This window comes from Astyanax mexicanus, chromosome 20 (assembly GCF_023375975.1).
Source record: "Astyanax mexicanus isolate ESR-SI-001 chromosome 20, AstMex3_surface, whole genome shotgun sequence".
Taxonomy (NCBI): Eukaryota; Metazoa; Chordata; class Actinopteri; order Characiformes; family Acestrorhamphidae; genus Astyanax; species Astyanax mexicanus.
In genome coordinates, this window is record NC_064427.1 from 29,968,003 (window position 1) to 29,991,900 (window position 23,898).

The following is a 23,898-nucleotide window of genomic DNA, read 5'->3' on the forward strand; positions in this document are numbered from 1 at the left end:
CACACTTGTTTTTATTGTTCTGTGTAATTCGGTTTAAATTCTATTGATTTTTTAAATATATAAAATGTAATATTCACTAGAATTGGCACTTTATCCAAAATATAAATGGTGTGTGTGTCTGCTGCCACCTAGCTGTATCATACACACTTGTTTTTATTATTCTGTGTGATTCGGTTTGAAAGCTACTACATTTTAAAATATATAAAATTTAATAATTCGTAGAATTGGCAGTGTATCATAAATATAAAGCGTGTGTGTGTCTGTTGCCACCTAACTGTATCATACACACTTGTTTTTATTATTCTGTGTAATTCGGTTTGAAAGCTATTACATTTTAAAATGTATATAATTTAATAATTAGTAGAATTGGCAATGTATCCAAATTTCAAAGAGTGTGTGTGTTTCCTGACACCTAGCTGTATCATACACACTTATTTTTAGTGTTCTGTGTAATTCGGTTTAAATTCTATTGATTTTTTTAAATATATAAAATGTAATATTCACTAGAATTGGCCCTGTATCCAAAATATAAATGGTGTGCGTGTCTGCTGCCACCTAGCTGTGACATACACAGTTGCTGAAACGCTATTGAATTTGTGAATATATAAAATATAATTAAAAATTAGAGCATTTTGCATAATATTAATGGGTGTGCAATTTTCCTCATGACTCAAAGTATACATCCCCGTTATTCTGATGTGTATGAACCCTAAGGATATGGAGCTATTGGTGTTTTTTTTTTCTTAAAGCCATCTATTCTTATGTGGGAACATTAATAGGCATTTTTATGCACTGAAGTGATTTGGAGGTAAATAAATGAGTGTGTACAGATGTAGAGGTGGTCTAGAAGTACATGCATTTTATTCTGACAGGAAAAGTGCGCTTAGTTTTTCGGTATTAACGCTAAAAGGGCGTTGCGCAAATTTCACCCAAACAGTAAAAGGAAGGGTGTGCGTCACTCTCTGTGGTCGTACTGTCCTGATTATGTAAGTATCTGCTGGCTACCATCCTCCGTTCAGAAGTTATTAGAGCCGAAAAGTCGAATATCAAAAATGAAACTAACTTTACCGTGGTGAGTTAGCTGGGCTTTTATCTCTATACACTAATTCAGAAATGCTGATCCTAGGTGATTTTAATCTGAACTGGTTAACTAATGCATCCGATCATCTACGAGAAGTGTGTGGTAATCTGTCGCTTAAGCAATTAATTACTGAGCCAACACGACCAAATTTGCATGACCCCACCAAGTCAACCTTAATAGATTTAATCTTATCAAATAGATCTGACAAAATTACCACTACAGGTGTATTTGACCCTGGTAAAAGTGACCACCGTCCTATCGGATGCATTAGGGACACTAGCATAAAGAAGTCAGGCTCTCGGATGGTGGTTAGAAGAAATCTTAAACATTTTGATCAAGCGCTCAGTAACATTCACTATACCTCAGAAATCCTGGATATTGACTCGACACTAGATCATTTTACCAAAACATTTTTAGCAGTGGTAAACAAGCATGCCCCCTATAAAACCATGAGAATACGTGATAGATCTAACCCCTGGATGACTAATGAAATCTCTTCCTTGCTAAATGCTAGAAACAAAGCATGGACCTCTGCTACAAAAAGTGGTGATAGAGACCAATGGCTTGTTTTTAGGCAGTTAAGGAATAAATGTACCTCTCATATTAGAAAGGCTAAAGCAGAATACTATATGGATGTGTCCCAGGGACAAAACACACGGGTGCGTGTGTTAAGGTCCTAAACCTACAATAACCCAGATTGAGTGGTGAAATAAATCAGGAAGAACCTCTTGTTAGAGGGATCGCAAATTTTATCCAGTTTATCCACAAGGAGACTTACACACAACCCACACACAACCCAATCATTAAATTTAACAATGGACACCAATATTGCACACTAAGTAACCCCTGGAACTAACCTAGCTTAATTATTAAAATTATGATTAAGTTTGGGAGGGAATATAGTCTATACTAAAATAGAAAACAAAGCCTTTTATTAAATTATTATTACCTCTAGACAATAAACCAGCTAAAAATCATGCATGAGTCAGACTAAAAATATTTGCATAGCTCTTAAGGTTAAAAACCTCAGATCAGAATGGATAATCAATAAACAAAAAAGGAGCAAAATTAATATAAAACAAACCAAACACAAAATAAACAAAATGTCCCAGTCTCTACGATGAACAGCTTCCAGGGCAGGGAGATGCAGCTCTTCAGTCTGTACTCAGAACCAGCAGCCGCTTGCCCACAGTGTATGGCTCGACCCTCGGTCACCAGTCCAACGGCCGCCGTCGTCACCGCGTGCTCCTGCTTCAGTAACCTCCCAGGTCTGCTGCAAGTGCCACACTCGAGTCCGTACTCTGGCTCACTCTGGGCGTTCTCACCACGCCGCACGCCGAGTCTACCGTTGCCGCCGACTCGCCCGCGCGTCCCCTTCGCGAGCCCTGCTTCCTGCCCTGTTGCTGCTCTCCTACACACGATAAGAGTCCACCATTTAAAATAAGAGTCCCGACATGCCCGCGCTCTCCCGCTGCTCTGATTGGCGAAAGAAAAGGAATTGCAAGAAGCAGTTTCAGCTGTTCAGGTAAACAAAGGATTAAAGAAATGATCAGTGAAAAAAAACCCAAAACACAGCACACGTCACAGCAAATAAACAAAAATCAAAAATACACTCCACAATAATCACAGCAAATAAACAGAAGTCCAAAATAAATTCACAATGCCACACAAAATCATATTGTAATATAAATAAAATAAATCAAATAAACACTTTTTTAACCTGTCCAACAGATGTCCAATTCTCAAAATCTGCTTCAAACCCTGTCAAATTTTGGAAAGTTAAAAACAAATCAGAGCTTACTCCCACCCAGATTTCAGTAAATAACTACCACATTTCTGACCAAAGAGAGCTTTGCCAAACATTTAATAATCATTTTGTAGCAGCTGGACATGTATTTGATAAAATTAATACAATAATACCAAACAATGAAATACATGGGCCACCTGCTGTAAGCCATGGTCTCTTTACCATCCACCCGATCCCTCACCATATATTAGCTAAAGCCCTCAGCACTATTAACACAAAAAAGGCACAGGACAGGACAGGCTTGACCTCCAGTCATTCTTAAACATAAATATATTTTTAATCTCTCCATTTTATCAAGCAGAATTCCCAGGATCTGGAAAACAGCCCAAGTTATTTTTCTTTTATTATTAGTTATTGCTTGTTTATATTTTACTATTTTATGTGTTTAGTTTTTTCTTTATTCATCTGTAGTTGAATTTGTATTAGTTCTAGTACCTTTTTTTACCTATGATTTTATGATTCCTACTCTTATATTATTATTTTTACCTTATTTGTTTTATATCTTAATATTTACTAAAATTATTATCCATTTTTTAAAAAGTAATTCTTATACCTTATTATAATGCTGTTTTTCATGCTTTTTTATTGCTTATTTTATTCTATCTACTTTTTTGTTGTTGTTTCTGTCAATCCCTTCCCTATGTAATTGCTCGGTTGCATTGTAAATGAGAGCCACCCTCAATTTACTCCGTGTTTTTTATACTTATTTATATTATTTAGTTATTGCACAGTTAATTAACCTGTACTTAATTAATTTGGTATTTTGTGGTCTGAAGCAAGAGTAGAATCAAAACCTCAGGCTCATTTCTCAGCTCTGACTTTGGTTGTTTGGCGGGTAGAATCTCAAACAGGAAACAGGAAATACTCCGTAGGGTAGACTGTCCCATTTCAGTACTGCATCGCAGCCTACCCATCCTTCAAAGGACACACTTTCGTAGACCGCATCCTTCGAAGGATGCAGCCCCTGAATTGGGACATAGTGAATGACAGTTGTTCTTATTAAAATAATATATTATCATTTATATATAAACAGTAAATATGAGCTATTTTAAACAGTAAGCTGTCTCTGAAGAACAGGCTGTAAAGCGGCTGATGTTGGGATACCCATTCCTGCGGTACTGGCACCTGTGTGGCATTAATGTGGCATTTGACCCCGCCCAAGATCGGTATCGGCGATCGGCCGTTCGAGATGAAAGACAATTGGTGATCGAAATCGGCCCAAAAAACACTAATCGGTCCATCTCTAATTTGCATATAGGGTGTGTCCTCTCCATCACCCCACACATCGGTGTGTTAGTTCAAAACTTCACCATCATTTATTTTTAAGGCAAAAAGTTTCCTCAAGTGTTGTAAGTTAAAAGAAATTTTCTGGTATTATATTGCAGGAGAACAGCTGAAACTGAAACAGTATGCTCATGTTAAAGAGGTCATATCGGTCACTGCTTATGAAATCTCTATTAAAAAACGGTAGATGGTTGCTTAATTTCTGTGCATTCTCTCAGTACATAGTGTACGAAATAATGACATTTAACCTTTTGTGCTGTGCATTTTCTGTAGTATTGATTTCTTCATCATGAATATGAATGTGTTTGTGTCTGTGGCCAGCTGTAGAGGCTAAAGAAGAGCTTGGGTTTGAGAGAAATTTCATATAAAGTGATTATTGGCTTAAGTTTAACTGGAAGAGTGTTGGCTGTAGACACACAGCAGATGCTTTTAACCCAAAAGAGCCCATGGTGAAGTATGTGTGCGTTTACAAGAGGTGGGATTTTATTATTATTTTTTTTTACAGCACACTCTCCTTCAGTCCTTCACTCTAACTCACGAAAAGTCCCTAAGTGACATTATTTACAGAATGTGGGTGTGCTGGGTTTAGGGTTGCCATTTATATCTGACAAAAAACCTGCACACTGTCATACTAACTCCTGACAGATGTTTTTTGCCCAAATGAAAAATGAACTGAATCAGCCACTATCTTCGTTAAGTCGTTGTGCTCGACGGTTGATTATTGTGAGTTTTAAAGGTCTAAATGCCTCGTTTTAAATGTCAGGGCTCTCAGGATTTTATTACGTTTTAAGTCCATTTCACACTGGAGTTCTTCTTTAATATATTTGGGTTGTACTAAAATTTATCAGCATTAACATTTTAATATAATATTTTAGTCATTATAGACATTATAGCTTTTGGGTGGGAGTGCACCATATATATTCCTTTTACTTTTATACTTTAAGTAGTTTTGAAAGCAGTACTTTTACACTTTTACTTAAAGAGTAAAACGTTTGAGTTTATACTTCATCTTCTACAGATGTATTTTAAACCATAGTATCTATACTTCTACCTGAGTAATGAGTAATGATTGAAAATACTTTTCACATCTTTGTTGTGTACTTGTTGTGTACTTGCTAAAATCTAATGGGAGCCCCAGGCTTTAGTTGCAGGCTGTAGTTACACTTCATGCCTTGAGATGGCAGTGTTGGTATTTGGATAATAATAATAAGACCTCAGAGCAGGCCTGCTATCAGAATGATCAAGTGTTAGTATTACCTTTAAGTGATTTCCAGAGAAAATGCTCTCCTATTTGGACAGATTTATTAACAACCTTGAATAAAAAAAAGAGGCTATTCAGTCATAACTGATGTCTGCAGGTAATAGCCGTCAAGGTCTTTATCTGTAAATGATTATGTACATGACGGAGGACAGCAGATAAAATCAGTTACCCATCTTTACCATCATAACACAGAGGGTGGGGGCAGATTAACACTATTACGTTTCCAGACACAGAACACGGGCTGAGAGCGTCGAGCACAGAAATGATAATGGTGATGTGCTGAAACACCTGTTCTGCTGTGTGAGTGTGTATCTGTAAAAGACTGATAATGCTCTCAGATTTCTCTGCTGTAAAGAACTCAACCAGTGTGAATTATTCTAACCCTCCTACAGCTTCATCTCAGGCTTAACCTACAATAATAAAAACTAATTTGGAATAAAAACAGTTCATCAGGTTTAAAATATGAAATGTGTATGCAATATGCTCCAGTCCTCAGTTACCTTCACCAGGTGCAAGTATTTAAATATTAAAATCATTTTTCAGGTGTTGTTTTTACATTTCACCAGAGGAAAAAAATGTCAGGAATAGAATTACCTCACTACTTTATACCAGGCTTCATAAGAAACTAATTAGACTGTCTATGTATAGATAGTATATTAACCGAGACAAACCCATCACAACATGTTCTTTTTCCCCAAGCAAGCAACTTTCAAAACAGTGTTATAAGTATTACATACACTAATTGGTCATAATATTAACACCAGACTTTTTAGACATTCATTGTATCATACAGCTCTGAAAAAATAAGAGACCACCTAAAAATGATGTGTTTCTTTGATTTTACCAAATAAAAAAATATTAGTTATCCAAAAGCAGTGTGTAAGGCTGGTGGAGGAGAACATGCCAAGGTGCATTAAAACTGTGATTAAAAACCAGGGTTATTCCGCCAAATATTGATTTCTTAAAATGTTATGAATATGATATTGTTTTCTTTGCTTTATGAATATTTACTTGTTTTCCCCACGCCCAATTAAAACAGAATTCAACTGTGGTTTCTGACACCTAAGCTCAATTTCTCTAGCCACACCCAGGCCTGATTTCTGCTACACCTGTTCTCAATCAAGAAATCACTTGTATAAGACCTACCTGACAAAGCAAAGTATACTAAAAGATACTCAAACGCTTGACATCATGCCAAAAAAAAAATAAAAATAAAATCAGGAACAAATGTGAAAGAAAGTAATTAAGATCTATCAGTCTGAAAAAGTTTGTAAAGCCATTTCTTAAGTTTTGGGTCTTCAGCAAACCACAGTGAGAGCCGTTATCCACAAATGGCAAAAACATGGAACAGTGGCGAACCTTCCCAGGAGTGGCCAGCTGACCAAAATTACCCCAAGAGTGCAGCAACGACTCATCCAAGAGATCATAAAAGACCCCACAACAACATCCAAAGAACTGCAGGTCTCACTTGCCTAAATTAAGGTCAGCGTTCATGACTCCACCATAAGAAAGAGACTGGGATAAAATGGCCTGCATGGTAGAATACCAAGATGAAAACCACTGCTGAGAAAAAAGAATATTAAGGCTCATCTCAATTTTGACAGAAAACATCTTAATGATCCCCAAGATATTTGGAAAAATACTTTATACATTTGGAAGGTGTGTGTCCCATTACATCTAGCGTTAAAGTAACACCACATTTTAGAAAAAAAAGAATATCATACCTACTGTAAACATGGTGGTGGTAGTGGGGTGGTCCTATTTTCAGCACTGCAGTGACTGATCTGATGCTGTATGTGGTGTGGTGGTGTATGATGTGTAAGAGTGTGTTGTGCTGGTGTTATGAGTGGATCAGACACAGCAGTGCTGCTGGAGTTTTTAAACACAGTGTTTAATCACTGTGTCCACTCACTGCTGTTCACTGGTATAATGGTGATAAAGCTCATGTAGGGCTTTAGTAGCTTCAGTGCACAAGAGAATGCATGAACAAAAAGTAGCTGTGAGTGTTCCTGCTGGTGTGCTGGTGTCTGGAGGTGAGGTATCTGCATGCTGAACAGTGGAGCAGGTGCCTCAGGCTGATTTATGGCTGTAATTATGCATGAAAACTCTTGACTCTTGGTGCCACAGTGCATGAAAGCATGTTGGTTAAGGTTTCATATCAGAATCTTTTGAACACACAGTACAGTTTATGAAATATGTAAAATATATGTAAAACACCAAAACATACAAATGCCAAATGCCAAAACATACAATGAATCTAAAAAAAGCAGGGCAAACTGTAGTTCCATAAGTATAGACTCTAGTCCTGTATCTGTTTCTATCCATAATTTATTATCCAGAACAGCTATTATTTAGATAGTGGATCATATATTCTTATCACTGCGGTCACTGAACTGATATGGTGGTGTGTTATGATGTAGTGTTTGTTGCACTGGTACGAGTGGATCAGACACAGCAGTGCTGCTGGAGTTTTTAAACACTATGTTCACTCTATCAGATACTCCTACCTAGCTGCTCCACTGCTCTACTTTGTAGATTGGAAGTCAGAGACAAAAGCTCATCTGTAGGCTAAGTAGACAAAAGTGGAACTTTCTTGGAGATGTGTGTGTGTGTGTGTGTAATTTAAGAAAGAGAATATACTAAAAAAAATCAAACATAGTGGTGGTAATGTGATGGTCTGGAGCTGCTTTGCTATTTTAGGACCCAGGGAACTTGCTTTAATTGATGGAACCTTGAATTCTGCTGCTCACCAGACAATCCTGAAGGAGAATATGCGTCCATCAGTTTCTGACCTTAAGCTCAGGTGTACTTGGGTTCCACAGCAGGACAATGCTCCAGAGCTTTTCAACAAGTGCAATTCAGAACGGTTTTGGATCGTCGTATAGTGAAATTGAGATAGAGATGCTGTGGCATGATCTTAAACAGGAGGTTCATGCTCGAAACCCTTCAGTGTGGCTGAATTAAAACAATTTTACAAAGAAGAGTGGAAAAAAAATCCTCCACAGAGATGTGAAAGACTCGTTGCCAGTTATCAGCAAAGCTTGATTACAGTTGCACAAACAAGTTATTAGGTTTCAGCAAGAATTAAGCCAAACTGAGAGGTATATACACAAGGAAGAACAGGTAAAAACAATCAATAGCTCGGGGAGCAGGAACGCCATAGTGTCACATGATCTGTGTTGTGAGAGAGATGCTGGGAAATAAAAGAGTTTTGAGTGAGTTTTAGGTTTTGTGTCCAAACACTTTTTCACAGAGGGACAGGTTGAGTTCGATAGATTTATTTTCCTTTAATAAATGAAATTATAATTATAAAATAAAAAAAAGAAATCTGTAGGGAGGGCACTTTTCCCCACAACTGTATTTAAGTGTCTGTTTTGGTAGTAACCACTCACCTTCTCTGTGGATTATACTACATTACACAAAAGATGCATGGAAGATCGTCAGGGCAATAAAGCCACAAAGGCAACAAAAAATTAATTTCATTTTCCTTTAAAAGCCATTCTGGATATAAATGCCTTTCATTGATTCACAGACATTACCTTTACACCTCTTGCGCAGTAATATAAGGGCATAGCTGACAGCAGGCCTGATAAACACCACTATTAGTGTCAGAGTGCTCGAGCTGAGTGCTTGGATAAAATGAAAGTGTCGCAATAGATAATGCCCGAGCAATGCAATTAACTTAATTAGAGACAAAAAAAATAATAGATGGTCATTAGAACGATTAAACGGGAGCCGTTCCCGTGTTTTGTCACCATTACTGCTTGGCCCTGGCTGCTGGAGAAATTCTCCTTTCCAAGGGAACGCACTCATTTCTCAAAAACACCCCAGAGCCTCGTGCACTTAAAGCATCAGAATGGACTATGATGTCACCAGACACGGAGATAAAAAAATGTTAACGGGGCAGTGAATCATGCTTTAAACACCCCGGGATTTTAGAGAACGCAGAGCTGCAGCAAGTTGAAGATACAAGTGTACAGCTCTGGAAAAATGAAGAGAACACTTCAGTTTCTGAATCAGTTTCTCTGATTTTGCTTTTTATAGATATATGTTTGAGTAAAATGAACATTGTTGTTTTATTCTATAAACTGCGGACAACATTTCTCCCAAATTCCAAATAAAAATATTGTCAAGTAGAGCATTTATTTGGAAAAAAAAAGAAAACAAGTTCATACTCATAAAGTTTAAGAGTTCAGAAATCAATATTTGGTGGAATAACCCTGGATTTTAATCATAGTTTCCATGCATCTTGGCATGTTCTCCTTCACTAGTCTTACACACTGCTTTTGGATAACTTTGTGCCACAAACTCAACTGGTGCACAAATTCAAGCAGTTCAGTTTGGTTTGATGGCTTGTGATCATCCATCTTCCTCTTGATTATATTCCAGAGTTTTTCAATTTGGTAATATTGAAGGAACTCATCCTTTTTAGTGCTCTGGAGGGAGAAAGGAACTAGTTACATGAAAGAAAAAGTGCTGAAAATATTGAATACATCAGGATAATAACCCAATATCTGTTAAATGATTACTCCACCATTCTCACGCCCACTCTCAATCTGCTGCATCTGTAGCATATGGCTGTACACTATAGCAAGCATAATAATCTTCCTGCACAAAGAGAAAAGAAAAGGCTCAGAAAAACCATTGGCTCAAAACGAGTTTATAATAGAAGTCAGTGTGCAGATGCCCACTTCAGCACCTGCCCACTGCTTTCTACTGTACGTGTGTTTGATTCTAGATTTCTACAGATATGGGAACTCTATACTTGCAGAAGTAGTGTGTGACACATGTGTAATGCAAGTGCAATGAAACATACAATATGCATGGAGTTGTAGAAGTTCCTAACGGTGTCCTGTGTTCCTGCAGATTTTGCAGTAAGGGTGGAGTTTCGATAGCACATCCAATAGCATCTCACGCATTTTCAATTGACAATAGGGTAAGACAAAACTTCTTTTGTTTTACTTCGGATTCTGTTGATGTGTGGATGCACCTTGTCAGTCCTATCAGTGTCTGTTTGCCTGCTTCGGACTCTAGTTCTCCAGGAAAAGACTCCATTTCCCAGAATGCACTTAACCTGCACTCAACCCTCCAGACATGCTGGATCACGTGATGCATGAGCGTTCCGGCTCGCCATGCTTCTAATCATTACTTACACCTGGACTGTGTAGTATAGTAGCCCCTCTTTTCACTCACTCCTCACCTGGTATTTTGACCATTCTCTTGACCCTGCCTGTCCTTGACTATTCTTCCTGTGTTTGGCACCCGTGACACACCTACTGCTTACAATGTCAGCTGAGTAGCTTCCATTATAACTGTGTATCAACTTCATACTTTTTGTTCTGTTGCCAAATATGTAGAAGCGAGTTCATATGACTTTTCACGACAATCAGCCATTTGCTACAAAACACCAAAATAAAAAAACAGTTTTTTTTCAGTGAAATTACTCATTTAATTTTCCATTTGCTTGAAAACATTTTCACACTGCAACACAGCCCAGCGCATAAAATCAGCAGCTAAAGCTAAGCCACATTTCCAGCAAAGCACATGGTGTTTATTCTCAGCACAGGAAGCGACTGTGTGTGTGTGTGTGTGTGTGTGTGTAGCACAGATTGTAGGGTGGTGTGGGTAGGCGATTGTGCTAGTTGATCTGTATTTTTTATGGAACAAAACAAAACATCCTTTTTTGTGGAAGCATAAAGCGAGAATCAGGAATTCATTTAGGTACAATAAAGCAGCAGCTTGCGCTTTACAAGAAAAAAAAAACAAAAAAACAATGCTGAGGGAAGTAACTGGGGCATGTTGTCCTTGTCAAATTTGCAGGTGGAGCTGGAAAAAGCGCAAACCAACAGATAGAAAAGAGAGAGAAGCTGTTGTTGAAAGATGTTTCATATTTTGGTTAGTTTGTAAACAGAGGAGGTCAGGCTTATCCAGTTTTGGCTCATGGGATAATGGAAGTCACACTTATCTTCGGAAACGAATGGCTGCAAAATATCCTGCTTTAAATGAGCACAGACTGCAGGGTATCGACCTCAGCTGGACTCCATCCACAGGCTGCATTCAGCGGCTATAATCATGGTCTTCATTAGCTAGAACAAGAGCTGTTCTGCATGGAATGTAAATCTGGGGAGAGACAGAAAAAGAGAGAGAGAGGGAGAGGGAGAGAGAGAGATGTATTATGTTAATGCCTGTAGCATAAAAAATCCCTTGGGAATATTTTGCTTGCATTACACTGAAATCCAAGCAGACCATTTTAACCAGACCTTTTTTTTCTCGGAAATTTCCCCAGCCCCCAGCATTGTTGACAGATACCACTATTTTTAGAATATGTAAATGCTCATATATTCATATTCTACATTTTTCCTGCAATTGTCTTTGTAAGGTCAAATTTATGTGGGTTTATGCACATAAATAAACTGCCATAATGTTCTCTATGTTTTCTAAAATCCCTCAAAATTAATGTTTTTTTTTTTTTACTATACCTTTAAAACATCTGAATAAAATGAAAATGAAATTAATTGAAATGCTCCACTTACTTACATGTTTCTTTAATTTTTAGCGATAGTTCTGTCTCACCCTCAGCTTGTCCAGAAATGCATGTGAAAAGCGTGTTCTTTAAGAGTGGCTCAATCGCAAACTCTTAAACTTTCCAGCTGTATTGGGAAGCTGAGAAGCAAGAATTCTCTCATAATTCTGCTTTAAGTCAAGTCAAGTCAAGTAGTTTTACTGTCAATACTGCATATGCACAGGACATACAGAGAATTGAAATTACGTTACTCTCCTTCCCAATTTTACAGCAAGTACAGATAATAGATATATAATATCAAAGAATGGGAGACACTATGGGTACAATACAGCAGGGACACAAATAGACATACATGAGACAAAAACAAGGTGCAGTAGTGTGGGGGAGAAATAGATATATAAATATAAGTAAAAAAAGAAATAGATATATAATATAAAAGAGTGGGAGACACTATATGTACAAGACAATAGTGCAATATTGATGGTGATTGAGATGGAATGACAGTATAAATAGTATATAACAGTAGTGCAAATATGGTATGCATATGGTATGCAAACAGTATGCAAATATGGCTTAAGATGTCAAGCAAGCAAATCAACCAGGCTTTCTAAAGATTTCAAGCCTCCAGAAACTTCAGCCATTAACCCATATGATGCTATAATTCAATAGTTCTTCACTTTTATAACTTCCATAACCATACTGTCACAATTAGCATCAATATCATAAGCCCTAAAATAGAACCATGGAGTGCTGCACATTACATATTAATCACTCTGTTACCAACTAATGCACAACAGTGTCTAAATAAGGAATAATAACTAAAGAATAACAGGGTTCAATGGGTTAAAACAACAGTTTAACCTTTGAATACATGGCTATTCTGTACATGAATACATTGGTTTTTAACACCACAAAAGCAGTGTCCTCTAAATGTGTTTGAGAGCATCAGTTGTAAAGTTATGAAGAGGTAGAGTTGGTATATAGTGAGTTCTAATCCATATTATGGCAAGAAATACTCAACTAATACTTAAGTAAATAAACAATATGTTAAGAAATTTAAGAAATACTTTTAAAAATACTCTAAAAAAGGTCAGTCAATCCAAAAAAACAAATTGAAATTTTTAACTTTGAAAGTATCCTCAAGTGCATCAAAAGCGTTATGATGAAATTGGCTCTCATCAGGACCACCCCAAGAAAGGAGGAGCAAGAGTTCCTCTGGTGCACTGGATAAGTTCATCAGAGTTAACTACCTCAGAAACCACAAGTTAACAGAACCCCAGATAAGAACCTCCAGCATAGTGTAAGGTTTCATCTAAATATCCAGCATTTTACCCAACATGATCATCAAAGTCCAGCTTAAACCATTTGAAACCAGCTACCAGTAGAAGCTGGTCTTGAGCTAAATTTTTCAGCAGGGATGATTGAGCTGACTTTAAAAAGCAGGGTTTTAGATTTCCAGTTTATATGAAGCAGTAAATATACCATTTAACATTCAAGCCCGCATGTTAAGCTTGTCTTGGTTTTTTTTGTACCCAACACGGCCAGTGCATTGTTCAAGTAAAAGAGGAGAAATGTATTAAGCGTGGCTTCATTTTACTGAATGAGATGTTCAAAGCTGTAATTACGCCTCAAACTCATGCTTTGACCTACACACCCACTGGTCAGTTTGCTCACCATGTTTGAATACTGACTTAAATCCGCTGGCGTCAGTGACCGTTCTTAAATAGAGGTCATATTGCAAACGTTATCACAGCAGGTGCTTGATGAATACTAAGTCATGAAACATTATAATGAACAGACATGCCGATCCCTATTTTAACGATCTATAGCGCCCTGGTAATTTGCGGTTTTGTAAGAGCACAAAAAATATGCCTTGTGCAGCTCGAAACACAAAAGGCATGTACTAATTCACTTAATTAGTCATGTTGTGTCGTGTTTTGAGCATAAAGTGAAATAAACCAATCAGTGTGTCAGTCATCATTCACTTTAAGATTCAGGTGCGCTCTGGCGCATTCATATTATAACAGTGCAGTGCTTTGTGCATCTCAGCAGAGGATATACTGACTTGCGCATTCATGCATTTTTCCAGCAGCTCATTTAAGGGAACAGCAATGTTGTTTTACTCTTTATTCTGTGTATTGTTGAGTTAAGTTGTGTTTGTGCTCTGCATGTGTGTGTTTAACGAGCGCGGGTGTACATACAGTTGTGGTCAAAAGTTTACATACACTTGTAAAAAAACATAATGTTATGGCTGTCTTGAGTTTTCAATAAGTTCTACAACTCTTATTTTTCTGTGATAGAGTGATCGGAACACATACATGTTTGTCACAAAAAACAGTCATAAAATTTGGTTCTTTCATAAATTTATTATGGGTCTGCTGAAAATGTCACCAAATCTGCTGGGTCAAAAATATACATACAGCAACAAAATTTGTCAATTTTGGTGATGTAGCGAGTTGTGTCAATCAAATTAGCTTCATGTCATGGCCTCTTCACTTCTTGTAAGTGATTCTGATTGACTACAGCTGTTGACTTCTCATGAGCCCATTTAAATAGGGCTCATTTGACCCAGTGATTAGACTCAGCTACAAAAGCTACAATGGGAAAGTCAAAGGAACTCAGTGTGGATCTGAAAAAGCGAATTATTGACTTGAACAAGTCAGGGAAGTCACTTGGAGCCATTTCAAAGCAGCTACAGGTCCCAAGAGCAACTGTGCAGACAATTATACGCAAGTATAAAGTGCATGGAACAGTTGTGTCACTGCCACGATCAGGAAGAAAACGCAAGCTATCACATGCTGCCGAGAGGAGATTGGTCAGGATGGTCAAGAGTCAACCAAGAATCACCAAGAAGCAGGTCTGCAAGGATTTGGAAGCTGATGGAACACAGGTGTCAGTCTCCACAGTCAAGCGTGTTTTACATCGCCATGGACTGAGAGGCTGCCGTGCAAGAAAGAAGCCCTTGCTCCAGAAAAGGCACCTTAAGACTCGGCTGAAGTTTGCTGCTGATCACATGGACAAAGATAAAACCTTCTGGAGGAAAGTTCTCTGGTCAGACGAAACAAAAATTGAGCTGTTTGGCCACAACACCCAGCAATATGTTTGGAGGAGAAAAGGTGAGGCCTTTAATCCCAGGAACACCATGCCTACTGTCAAGCATGGTGGTGGTAGTATTATGCTCTGGGGATGTTTTGCTGCCAGTGGAACTGGTTCTTTGCAGAAAGTAAATGGGATAATGAAGAAGGAGGATTACCTCCAAATTCTGCAGGAAAACTTAAAACCATCAGCCCGAAGGTTGGGTCTTGGGCGCAGTTGGGTGTTCCAACAAGACAATGACCCAAAACACACATCAAAAGTGGTAAAGGAATGGCTAAACCAGGCTAGAATTAAGGTTTTAGAATGGCCTTCCCAAAGTCCTGACTTAAACCCCATTGAGAACATGTGGACAGTGCTAAAGAAACAGGTTCATGCAAGAAAACCATCACATTTAGCTGAACTGCACCAATTCTGTCAAGAAGAGTGGTCAAACATTCGACCTGAAGCTTGCCAGGAGCTTGTGGATGGCTACCAAAAGCGCCTAGTTGCCGTGAAAATGGCCAAGGGACATGTAACCAAATACTAATGTTGCTGTATGTATATTTTTGACCCAGCAGATTTGGTGACATTTTCAGCAGACCCATAATAAATTTATGAAAGAACCAAATTTTATGACTGTTTTTTGTGACAAACATGTATGTGTTCCGATCACTCTATCACAGAAAAATAAGAGTTGTAGAACTTATTGAAAACTCAAGACAGCCATAACACTATGTTTTTTTACAAGTGTATGTAAACTTTTGACCACAACTGTATATTGGGCATGTACACTTATATGAAGGGACTCTGATGATTGACTGTTGTCAGGGGTTAAATCGGTCAGTGGCGTACCTTACAAAAGTGACTTACAAAAAAGTTTTTACGCTCACATGGAGCTTGAAACATTCTATTTCCGAAAAATTTGCGAGCATTTAGCATTCCTCGAACCACATTGTCACGTGTGTATAGAGAATATGCCATAGAAGACATTAATACCCAGTGATTGGACAGGAACAATACAAGTTCTTGTCCCATGACATTTGTAATGTCAGTTTTTTTTTTTTTTTTTAGAAGAAAAAATATTTCATATATATTGAAGTTAGTTATTGGTGTGACCCATGCAATAACTTAAATCAAATAATTCTGGTAATTGGTGAGCTATTGTATAAAATGAGTTGGGAGGAATTTGGCCCATCGCTACTTCTGCTCAGTGATGTAAGTGGTTTCCTTGCATGAACTGCTTCTTTTATGTTCTTCTATCAACGTTTTATTGGATTCAGTCTGAACCTTGACTTGCTTTTTATGATAAAATGTTACATTTCTTCAGCTTTTACCATTTCATTGTAGACAATTGCTGCATGACCCACTCTCAGTATAATTTCAGATCAGAGACTGATGACCTACATTTTCTTGAAGAACTTGTTGGTATGGACTTCACATGACCTTTAATAATGACAAGCTATCTTGCACATGGCCTCAAACCATGAGACTGGCACCCCCATGTTTAACAGCTTAACAAATTTATACTGGAAAAGAGTACAGTGCTTTGTTTTTATTTAAACCAAGAATTTCAATTTAAGCTTCTGTCATCGAGTTTCACTCTTTTTCAGTGCAGATTCCACAATGCAGGAGAACCTGAAGGTCCTTATTCTTTACCCTGGGGTTCTTTTTGACACAGATAATGTCTTTTTCTTTTGAGTGATTTTTTTTTGCTGGATGACCGCTCCATGGAAGAGTAACTGTTGTGCTGAATTTCCTCTATTTGTGTCATCATCTACCTCGCAGTGGATTGATAGAACCACTCTTCAGAAATGGTTCTGTAGAAAGGTTTTGATCTTTTCGAGCCTGGTGAGCATAAATAACACTGTCTTTGAGGATCTCAGAAAAAAATCTTCTGTGTTTGAGGCAGGGGGCACTTCAATAAGTCTAAGGTCCAATCCCATTTCACCCCTTGCCCTTTGCCCCTTCCATTTGGCCCTACCCTCTGTTTTGCATGTTCACAACCATGATGAGCAAACCTCACAGTCTTTCCCATTGGCTCCTGGCACAATCTATTTGCATTTCAATCTATTTGGGCTCAGTGTTAAAGGCTGCAAGAGCAAGTTACTGTATTCTTACTGCTTACTTCTGCTGCAGAGTAGTCATTCGTGCATTATTATACCACAGTTAGTTCTGATTCTGCAATGTAATTGGCTGAGAGATGTTCTATGAGTACCATTATCAGCCGAAGCTCTGCATGCGTTACTCCATCACATACAGGTAACCTAGCAACGATGCAGCACTTACAAGCCAAACAGCGCAGCTACAAACAGAGCAGCAATGGAACTATTTTAACTTGCGGACTGTAGTCTCTCATCCTCTTTAACTCAAAATCTTTCAATATACAGCGATAATGGAACTCCTGTATAATCGCAGCAACACACTCAAGGTATGTGCTATAACATGTAACATTGTTACTGCTTTGCTGATGTATGACCTGGCCTATGACCGCAGCACAGCAGTGCCAATATTACACGTTGTAGCACAAACCTCGAGTGTATTATTGCTTAATTATACCATAGTTATAATGTTATGACCCTGCAGTGTGATTGGCTGAAAGGCTTTCTATGAGTGCCATTATCAGCCGGTAATGCACTGTAACCGAAGGTCTCCATGTATTACTCTGCCACATACAGGTAACCTATAGCAACGATGCAGGGGTTACAAACCAAACAGCGCAGCTACAAACAGAGCAGCAATGGAACTATTTTTACTCTCAGAGTGTTTATAACCAAACAGATTGTATTTTCTCGTCCTCTTTAACTTAAAATCTTTTAATAAACTGTTGTATAATCACAATAATACACTCGAGGTTTGTGCTATAACGTGTAATATTGGCACTGCTGTGTACTGCTGATGTATGACCTGGCCTATGACTGCAGCACAGCAGTGCAAATATTACACGTTATAGCACTCCCCATTTTTTCTTAAATATAGAATTATGCCGTTATCTATTGTGAATATGTCAACTCGCAAAATAGAAGCTATAAAAAGACAATTATATTGGTTTAGATAAGCTAAAATAATTAGTAAAGCTAATTTGTCGATGTCTATCATGCAATATGTTTAGAGAGGCTTATTTCTATTAGTCATATATTACATAATATTTTTGTGTACTAAATTTGTGTTCTGAAGTGGTCACTGAAATGACCAGATTTTTGGCCAGAATTTCTTATTGGATCGTTTTTGAAAAACTGTCCCTAGGGAGTAACACAATGCCATCTTCATTAGTGAACCGGCTGGCAACTAGGTGCCGTGGCACAAGTCTGCCAGCAGGGAGAGCTGTGCAAGCTTTAGTCCACTGGAAGCCAGGAGCAGATTGGATACGGTGCAGGCTACATCGGGCTGGTGACATTTCTCTTTGAGAGGAAAAATGGATGCATGGGTCCACATGTCTCCTGAGCAGCAGTGAGAGTGTGTGTGGCGTGAGCAGAAGGAAGGAAGGGGCACTTGTGTGCAGCAGGTAGAGGCTGATTTCCTCTGGGAGCTGCTGGAAGACTTTATTAACCAGGCCTGAACCCAGAAGCTCCAGCCCTGCAGCCCACGCCACTGAGCCATTTCACCCAGGCTCTTGACACTGGCAAGAGACAATCACTGCTCCAGCAAAGGCTGCTCCTCAGGGTTCCTAGGGAAACATCTGACCACAGGGCTCGATCAGAACATATGTGTGTATGTGTGTGTGTGTGTGTGTGTGTGTAAGAGAGAGAGAGAAAAAGAGAGACTGTCATACACTCTTAAAAATTAATGTTTTTTGGCTTTAGCCTTTTACATAGGCCTTTCAAACACCTCATTAATAAATTAAATTCTTAATGGAATAAAAAGTATTCTTCTGTGTCATCAATCACTCCAAAGAACTCTTGTCAAGCATTTTGATGTGATTTTTTTTTACAAAATCAGATTATTTGTTGGGAGCAACAGCTGTTTTTTGTCTCGTCTGAACAATTTGCGATAAATGAGACATTGTGAAAAGTGATCCAACCTTATATGAGCATACAGTCATCATCATCATCATTAAAAAAAAGAAATCAATTGACTTGTTTTTTTTTTTTCCACATTTTGTCCCCCATCCAGAAGGCCTGGTGTCACGCACAAGTGTCTGAACGCACACAATAGTGCTTTTTTCCTATAGAAGTTAAAGGCTGTAAGAACAAGTTACTCCTTACTGATAACTTCTGCTGCAGAGTGTAGATGCTGGCTAAATGCTATAGTGATCATTCATTCATTAATACAGAATTATGCCATCATAAATCAATCAATCGGTGTTAGTTTAGTTCAACTTAAAGCAAAACTAATTTGGCATGGAGAATTCATACAGTATTATGTTACACACCAGATCTTTAATTTTAAATAATTTAATTTTTCTTTATCTTTCTTCTGAATAGCACTGCAATCTGACATGTGCTTCTGGAACCAAATATTTTTTGGATGATGTGTATACTGAATATTTGTTTTGACAAATTATGACAACAGTATTCACTCTTGGTCCTGGTATATCTTAGTTTTTTTTTTAAATGTCTGAATGCATGTGGACATAATGTAATAACTAATTAAATTTATAATAAATAGTATTCTTTTTATAGAGTAATGTAAGTATTCTTCTAAATCTGTAAATACAGATTTGCATGTGAATAAAATTAATAATGCTGGACCATCTTCACTGCAGGGCTACTGGGAGCCACTAGATGTCACTGCAGTAGTTTGGAACACGGCACACAGAACTAAGGGTGGAGCAGCAGCGCGTGCTGAGAATTTTACTTTTACACACGTGCACACGCACACGCACACACACACTAGACTTCAATCAACACTATTCACTCTCAGCGGTTATTTTTGGGTTTATAATAAGATCAAAGATACAAAAATACAAATGTGTTGCTAAGCAAATCCCCTCAAGAAACCTCACAAATGGCAAAGTCAGTTACTCCATTAGTGGTGTAACAGAATCTTACTGATAACCAGAGTGAAATAATCATTGTATACCCTGATAAAATACAAAACGTACCATATGTTGGAAGCCTAACTCATTAACAGAAACAGCTGATTTTAAATGTTCTAAGGTGGTAGAAAAGTTGGTCATCCAGGTAAAAACATATAAACAGATTCTATTTTCTCGTCCTCTTTAACTCAAAATCAAAAACATTTTTTTTCATCTTACAACCACAAACTTAAACATATTTTCACAGAGATTTTAACACAAAATAGCGAATAATTGTGAATTGGAATGAAAATAATTGTTATTACATATTTTTAAAAACTTAAATCGAATAAAAAAATCTGACAAAAGTATTCGGCCACATTGTCTCTAAAAAAAAAAAACTAAATAAATTCCAGTGCAATCCATTCCCGAATTCCCCAAGTTGAGGCGAAGTTTAAAGCAGGGTTTGTTTATGAAAACATATCCTAAGCTTTGGGCATCCCACCTCTGAGGAGCACTGTTCAATCCATCATCACAAAATGGAAAAAGAACTCTACAACTGCAAAGCTACCAAGACATGGACATTTACCCAAATTGACAGATCAGGCAAGGAGAGCACTGGTCAGAGAAGCAGCCAAGTGTCCCATGGTCACTCTGGAGGAGCTGCAGAAATCCACAGATCTGATCTGATGGGGAATCTATCCACAGGACAACTAAGTCTTGCACTTCACAAATATGACCTCTGTGGAAGAGTGGCTCTACTAAGTTCTAATTTTTATTTGATTAAAATTTTGAAAACCATTAATGTATCATTTTCGTTCCACGTCACAAGTATGTGGTACTATGTGTTGGTCTATCACTTAAATTCTATATAAAATACACTAAGACTCTGCTTGTAAGGGTACAGAATAATAGGGGTGAACAGTACGTCTATTCTTTGCGAACCACGGTTCACGGTTCTGGGGTCACAGTTCCGTTCACGCAAATGCGTGCAGAATAAACGGTATGAGACCAATTAAAGGTAATACAGAACTAGAGTGCAGGCTGGAGCACACAAGCAGAGAGCGCACATAGAAACACAGATAATTCAAACTGTCCACAACCGGTGCTGTGCTGAAATTGTGCCCTGCCATAGGAAATAAATGGTCGCCTGTCGCGTTTTAGTGTGAATGCAGGGCGCTCGTATTGTCTGTCTCTCTGTCTCTCTCTCTCTCCCAGATTTTATGATAAAATAAAAAATGATCGAGTCTGCCAGACCTCAATCACACTAAACTATTATACACACTACACTATTATATTTAATTAATTTTAAGTGATTGACACCACTAACTTGTTTGTTTGCATCCACAGAATGGAGTGTGCTTCAGGACTCTCACGGTGAGGACATTGAGGGGGTAGCAGACTGCACAACTGACTATCTGAACTTTTGCATGGACATTGTGGTTCCTGTAAGAACTGTTCGCTGCTTTGCCAACAAGCCCTGGATTACAAGCGACGTAAAGGACCTCTTAAACAAAAAGAAGAGGGCCTTTAAAGACAAGAACCAGGAGGAGCTGAAGAATATTCAGCGTGAACTCAAGTCCTGCTTAAAGGAGGCTAAGGAGACCTACAGGAAGAAGGTTGAGCAGAAGTTACAAGTTAACAACATGAAGGAAGTTTGGGACGGTATGAGGACAATCACAGGGTGCAAGCCAAAGAGTGATAGTGCAACAGCTGGTGGTGTGGAGAGAGCGAACAAACTCATCTCTTCTATAACCGGTTTGATTGCCCTGTTTCATCCTCACCTGCTTCTGTCTGTCCTGCTATCTCAGCAACCTCAGCCTCTGCCCCACTGGACACCTCCCTACCTCTTCTGAGTGCTGCTCAGGTCTCCCTCTCACAGACTGTCAGCACATCCAGTCCGCCCCCCCTCACCTCCCCCCTCCACCTCTCTGCAGACCAGGTCACAGGGGCGCTGAGGAGACTCCGCTCAGGGAAATCAGCTGGACCTGACGAGGTGAGCCCGAGACTTCTTAAGGATTGCGCCTTTGAACTTGGGTTACCCTTGTCGAATATCTTCAACATGAGCCTGCAGTTGGGGAGGGTTCCTACGCTGTGGAAAACGTCATGCCTGGTCCCTGTTCCCAAGAAACCTCGCCCCAGTGAGCTCAACGACTTCAGGCCGGTAGCTTTGACCTCGCACATTATGAAGACCATGGAACGACTGCTTCTCCCACTCCTCAGACCCCAGGTACAGCATGCACTTTGTTGCTTGGTGCCGACTGAACCAACTGCAGTTGAACATATCCAAGACCAAGGAGATGGTGGTGGACTTCCGTAGGTCTGGACCACCCTTGCAGCCAGTCTCCATCGAGGGGGTTGATGTGGAGACAGTAAAGACCTACAAGTACCTTGGTCTGCAGCTGGACAACAAACTGGATTGGTCAACAAATACAGACACCCTGTACAGGAAGGGACAGAGCCGGCTCTATTTCTTGAGGAGACTGCAGTCCTTTAACATCTGTAAGAAGCTTCTGCAGATGTTCTACCAATCAATCGTGGCCAGCATTCTCTTCTACGCTGTGGTGTGCTGGGGAGGAAACATGAAGAGGAGAGATGCATCACGGCTGGACAAGCTGGTCAGGAGGGCCGGGGCAGTGGTTGGAATGGAGCTGGACTCTCTGGTTACAATAGCTGAGAGAAGGACTTTGGATAAACTGCTTTCTATCATGAACAATGATAGTCACCCACTTCACACCACCACCATGAAGCAGAGGAATGTGTTCAGTGGCAGACTGCTGTCACAGAGCTGCACAACAGACAGACTCAGAAAATCCTTCATTCCGAGAGCCATCAGACTCTTTAACTCCTCCCATCAGGGACGGGATGCTGCTGACGACTGAGTTTAATCTATCTATCTAATATAATTTAATTTTGACAATCTAATGCTGATATTTCTTTAAAAGAACTCAAACACTGAAATGCATCCAGTAATATTCTTAGGAAAAAAATATTTGTAGTTTAAGCAGTTAAAGTAATGCTGTGGTTTTCGTTCTTAATAAAGCACCACAATTATGCTCATTGTTTGTTCCAATAAGATCCAAAAGATGGATCCTCTTATGATGACAACAAAACAAAATATGGTTATAAAGAAGATTCATTGTTATTATGAAGTTAATAAAGATGAGGCTATAGAGAATGCCCTGCCTCTTTTATTTGGTATCGTGAACGTGCCAAAAACGTACCAAACCATGGATTTTCTGTACCGTTACACCCCTACAGAATAAAGAAAGTTCAAGGGGTAGGAATACTTTTGCAAGCCACTGTATCCACTACAATACTCAACCTGACTGTACTTTGGCTGACTTAATTTTTTGATAAATCTTTTGATAGATCACACCATGAATTCTACCCTCTTTCCAATCATTAGCCCCCGATGCCAGTAGCCATTATTAAATACTCTCAGAGCAAAGAATTCAAAGCTTTATCGGTCAAAGACAGGAAGTTATCTGTTAAAGCTCTTCCTCATTTTGCACCCTGACATGATGTGTCCATTAGACACTTCAGAGTGAGACAGAAGGTGTTCTAGGACTTCAAGATGAATGCTTTTGTCAGACCGCTGTAGCCGCAGTTACACTCACTTATATCTTGCTCAATTAAAATGCCTGCAGTGATTAGCCAGATCTGTTAAAAAGGCACCTTAAGCCAAAGCAGCATTAACGGGCTCATTGATTCTTTTGCATAAGCGTCCTTCAGTGGACTTCTCGGCTACTAATCACACAGCGCAAACCATTACCAGCTCAACAGCCGCCAGCGAGGCCTGTCTGATTCATTACTGACATTTAGAGCATTAAAACAATGGGCACAGGCATGGACGAGGCTGGACTGGGCTGTGGTCAGTGGCGGCTGGGCTCTGTACCAAAAGTGACTTTAC

The 23,898-nt window shown here is 38.8% G+C and overlaps 1 protein-coding gene across 1 annotated transcript in view; it reads right to left on the reverse strand.

The window, feature by feature from the left end:
* Positions 1-10,857: 10,857 nt before the first annotated feature.
* The window catches only part of gbe1a (glucan (1,4-alpha-), branching enzyme 1a), a 209,579-nt gene continuing 196,538 nt past the window's right edge, over positions 10,858-23,898 (reverse strand). The window contains exon 16 of the mRNA XM_022680724.2: positions 10,858-11,553. Coding sequence (XP_022536445.2) covers positions 11,491-11,553 — 63 coding nt within the window. The 3' untranslated portion in view covers positions 10,858-11,490. The remainder of the gene's footprint in view (positions 11,554-23,898) is intronic.